We start from the raw sequence: 5,044 nt of genomic DNA, 5'->3' as shown, positions 1-5,044 counted from the left end.
AAGAGCGGAGCTCAAGGGTTTAGTAGTAAGGGATTTTGCTTTTAGAGAGTTTAGCTGTAAAAGGAAGAAAGAAATGAAACAGTGGTGAGAGGAGTGAACATGAACTAGAGAGTTCTGGCTTTTGTGCAGGTGGATGGAAAACAACCTCGTGATTGAACACAGCAGGTGGGAAGGATCCACAGGAGAGCGCGCTGGTGCATGAGGGAGAGGATGGCTGGAGCGAGGTGGGGGATTGGACCTCGAGGGACGGGTTCTGGTGTCTGTGTGGAGGGTTGGCCTTAGGAGCAGAGGCAGTTCCTTCAGAGTGGCCGAAGGCAGTGTCTGAGACAGAGCCAGGGGCAAGGGGAAGGTCTCTTCTGATTGCTTCCCCTTACCCTGTGAAATGGTTCAAGGTTATCACCTAGGGACTAGGAGGGGGTTGGAGGCTGGAAGATATGAAACAAGGGCAGGACAATGAATGGGCTCTTGTGGTCACGTAAATTTAATCTAGTACAGAATCCAGCAGCTTGGTCGGAGCCATAGAGAAGGGAATGGAAATCCCGTGTTACCAAGTGAATGTTTCAGATGCCACGATCAAACTCAATTCTTTTTTCATTTATCTTCAGCTTTTGTTTTGTCCCTGCGACTTACCCAACCAGCACTGTTTATCCTCCTTATGATCTTTGTTGGAAAACTTTCCTTTCCACACTTACGAGTTAACACATTCTGGAATTATATTTTCGTATAAGGCAGATAGTAAACTTTAGCTTGTCTCATTTTATAAGATGTACGTGCTCTTCCCTCAGTGATTGATGGTTGAGCGGAGTGTAGAATTACAGGTTCACAGAAGTTTCCCTCGAAACCTTGAAGGACTTGCTCCGCTGTTTTCTAGAATCCAGAATAGCTGCTAGGAACCCTCACCCCAGGCTGATTCTTCCTCCTTTTTTTTTTGTGGTACACGGGCCTCTCACTGCTGTGGCCTCTCCCGTTGCGGAGCACAGGCTCCGGACGCGCAGGCTCAGCGGCCATGGCTCACGGGCCCAGCCGCTCCGCGGCATGTGGCATCTTCCCGGACCGGGGCACGAACCTGCGTCCCCTGCATCGGTAGGCGGACTCTCAACCCGCTGCGCCACCGGGGAGGCCCCCTGCTCCTTTTATGATGTCCTTCTCCTCAGGGTCGATGAATTGCATGCGGATGTGATCATAGGTGGGGGTCTCTTCCTGGGTCCTCCCTTATTCCATCTGAGACCCACTTGCTTCTTCCAGGGCCCTGCTCTCATTCCTCTGGTGGCTTTCCTGTGGCTTCCTGCTACTTCTGCTAGAATGCCATCGGACTTCATGTCTCCACCTTCCACATCCTTTCAACTCTCTTTTTTAAAAGATTTATTTATTATTTATTTGTTTTTGGCTGTGTCGGGTCTTAGTTGCGGCACATGGGCGGTTTGTTGCAGTGCACGGGCTTCTATCTAGTGGCGGTGGGTTTTTCTTTTCCTCTTGCTCTCTAGTTGTGGCACGCAGGCTCCAGAGTGTGTGGGCTCTGTAGTTTGCGGCACGCGGGCTCTAGTTGAGGCGCGTGAGCTCAGTAGTTGTGGCGTGCTGGCTTAGTTGTCCCACAGCATGTGCGCTCTCGGTTCCCCAACCAGGGCTCGAAAGCCCATCGCCTGCATTGGGGAGCAGCTTCTTTACTACTGGACCACCAGGGGAGTCCCTCCTTTCAACCCTTTGTCGTTTTGCTTGATGTTTTTGGAGACTGTCTTGACTTTATTCCAAATCACCAACCTGTAGTACAGCTGGGATCTTCGGTTGAATTTTTCTTGTGGCCGTCACTTTTAAATTCCTGTGCATTTTCTTTTTCTCTGGAGTCTCCCGCAGAGGTGGTGGCAGCTTGGTAGTAAGCGTAAGCTATGAAAATAGAGACATGGATGACTTTGGGAGTCAACAAGACTTACCGGAGGGTTGGATTTGGGGGTGAGAGAAAGGGAGGGATCAAATTTATCTTTTGTAGCTCACAACTATATGAGGCTTATTAATTTAGAACCGGAGAAAAAGAAGTGTGTTTGTTTTCATCTTTTCTTAAAGTTTACATTGTTACTTTCAGATTCCAACTTTCCAGATTAACCCTGAGTATTTCGCCTTGAAATCTGTCGGCATTAGAAGAGAGAGAAAAAAAAACGGCCTTCGTTTAACTGAGAGTGCCTTTTCAGTCATGGAAGAGTTAGTCAGCATTTCTCGTGGTGAGTAACACATACCGATACAGTCTAGCGTTTATCCACCAAAGCCTCAGAGGGTTACTGTTGATGATTAGCGTCCTAAAGAAGATGGCTAATTTTAGGGGTCAATGTTTGTTTCACCTCCAGAAGAAGCAGACGGCTGCCCTGTCATTCTGGTTTGTGGCTCTCAGGACATTGGAAAGTCAACATTTATTAGATACCTGATTAACCAGTTGTTAAATAGGTAAGAGTATTTTTGACATATTGCTAGATTTTTGGCAGGAAGTAGGATTTTTGATTTGACAAACTAGATGGGAATGCATCCTGACTTCTAAGTAGAGATTATATACAACCCTGCAAAGCCACTCAGCTGAGTGAGGCCGTCTGGTTATACCAGGTTTGGGGGTGAAGTGATGGCGCTCTCAGGTATACCCATCTTCCCTGTCGGTGAGCTCGTGAGAGTTGTCACTGGTCTCTGAAAATGTATTTGTCCAAATCCAGAGAGTCAGGGTAGGGATAAATTCTGTTGTATTTTAAAAATAAAATGTTAAGAAAGGCAAAGTTTTATCCATATGATGAGTGGATACTGTGGCCTTGCCTGCATCCCATTTTCTCTTTACCGTCCTTCTGTGTTGGTTGTCATCTTTGGAGCATTCTGCCTATGAGGCTGCATGGGGTGGATTATGTCCGTGCATCACATAAAATCTTTACAATCTGATTTACCCTTTGGGCACAGTAAAACTCGTTATTTTTCTTTCTTTCTTTTAAATTTTCAGTATATCCTGCATTGACTATTTGGAATGTGATCTGGGACAGACAGAATTTACTCCACCAGGTTGCATTTCTCTACTTAATGTTACAGAACCAGTTCTAGGTATGTATTATATACTTCTTAAATGTCTTGGTTTTATACAGTGCAAAAGTAATGATACAGGAAGTTCAAAGAGGGATTCCCTGGTGGCGCAGTGGGTAAGAATCCGCCTGCCAATACAGGCGACACGGGTTCGAGCCACATACCGCGGAGCCTGTGCACCACAACTACTGAGCCTGAGCTCTAGAGCCCATGAGCCACAACTGTTGAAGCCCGTGCACCTAGAGCCCGTGCTCCGCAACAAGAGAAGCCACCACAGTGAGAAGCCTGTGCACCGCAACGAAGAGTAGCCCCCGCTTGTGGCAACTGGAGAAAGCCCACGTGCAGCAACGAAGACCCAACACGGCCAAGCAGCCAAGGATAAAAAAAAAAAAAAAAAAAAAAAAAAAAAAAAGTATTGTTTAAAAAAAAAAATTCAAAGAATACAAAAGTATAAAATATAAAAAAAGAACATTCTCCCCCACTCCCAAACTCATGGTCTTCCCATAACTATTCCTCTAGCCTCAAAAAAAGAAAAACAAAAACCCAATAAGACCTTTTAGGGTTCCATTTTAGTAAATGGAACTCCCATCCATTTTAATTTATGTAAATTGGAAACACTTTTCAGTAATATTAACATCTTATATAACCCTATACAATGATCTAAATCAAGAAATTGACATTGGGGCTTCCCTGGTGGCACAGTGGTTGAGAGTCCGCCTGCCGATGCAGGGGATGCGGGTTCGTGCCCTGGTCTGGGAGGATCCCACATGCCGCGGAGCAGCTGGGCCTGTGAGCCATGGCCGCTGAGCCTGCGCGTCCGGAGCCTGTGCTCTGCAATGGGAGAGGCTGCAGCGGTGAGAGGCCTGCGTACCGCAAAAAAAAAGAAAAGAAATTGATATAATGCTACTAACTAATCTATAGATCTTTTTTCAGAATTCATCAGTTATCCTACTAACATCCTTTTTATGTTTCAGAATCCAAATCAGAGTCCCACATTGCCTTTTTTTTTTTTTTTTTGGCATTGCCTTGAGGCTTTGCAAGATCTCAGTTCCCCATCCAGGGACTGAACTCTGGCCACGGCAGTGAAAGCCTGGAATCCTAACCACTAGGCCACCAGGGAACTCCCACACTGCTTTTTCTTAATACAAAAATATACGTAATATGAGATTTATCATTTTAACTGTTCATGTGTACAGTTCAGTGGCATTAAATACATTCATAGTGTTGTGTAACCACCACCACTACCTACCTCCAAAACTTTTTCACTGTCTCACACTGAAATGCTACACCTGTTAACCAATAATCCATTCCCCACCCCAGTCCCCCACAGCCCTTAGGTACCGCTAGCCTACTTTCGGTTCCTATGAATTTGCCTAATTTAGGCACCACATATAAGTGGAATCATGCAATATTTGTCTTTCTGTGTCAGGCTATTTTCACTAAGCATAAAGGTTTTAAGGTCTGTTCATATTGTAGCATATGTCAAAAGTAATTCCTCTTTATGGCTGAAAATGATTCCATTATGTCACATTTTGTTTATCCTTTTAACTGTTGATGGACACTTGGATTGTTTTCATTTTCTGCCTGTTGTGATCTTGAACAAAGTAGTTGTGGCATGTAGGCTGTGGAGCGTGGGGGCTTAGTTGCCCCACGGCATGTGGGATCTTAGTTCTCCAGCCAGGTATGGAACCCATGTCCCCTGCGTTGGAAGGTGGAGTCTTAACTACTGGACCACCAGGGAAGTCCCAATTTTTGTTATTTTAATTATGACCTTTCTTGTGGATGTGAAGTGATATCTCTTTTTGGTCTTGATTTGCATTTCCCTAATGACTAATGGAGTTGAGCATCTTTTCATGTGCTTATTGGCCATTTGTACATCTGCTTTGGAGAAATGTCTAGTTTAGTCCTTTGCCCATCTTTTTAATTAATTAGTTAATTTGTTTATTTTTGGCTGTGTTGGGTCTTCGTTGCTGCATGTGGGCTTTCTCTAGTTGCGGCGGCG

General features: G+C 45.1%; 1 protein-coding gene across 1 annotated transcript in view; it reads left to right on the top strand.

Moving 5' to 3' along the window:
- NOL9 (nucleolar protein 9) overlaps positions 1 to 5,044 on the top strand; it is an 18,350-nt gene that overhangs the window by 3,057 nt on the left and 10,249 nt on the right. The window contains exons 4-6 of the mRNA XM_007453294.1: positions 2,078 to 2,213; positions 2,337 to 2,433; positions 2,966 to 3,063. Coding sequence (XP_007453356.1) covers positions 2,078 to 2,213; positions 2,337 to 2,433; positions 2,966 to 3,063 — 331 coding nt within the window. The remainder of the gene's footprint in view (positions 1 to 2,077; positions 2,214 to 2,336; positions 2,434 to 2,965; positions 3,064 to 5,044) is intronic.

Source organism: Lipotes vexillifer, unplaced genomic scaffold (assembly GCF_000442215.2).
Source record: "Lipotes vexillifer unplaced genomic scaffold, Lipotes_vexillifer_v1.1 scaffold575, whole genome shotgun sequence".
NCBI lineage: Eukaryota > Metazoa > Chordata > Mammalia > Artiodactyla > Lipotidae > Lipotes > Lipotes vexillifer.
This window is presented reverse-complemented; position numbering and strand designations above follow the sequence as displayed.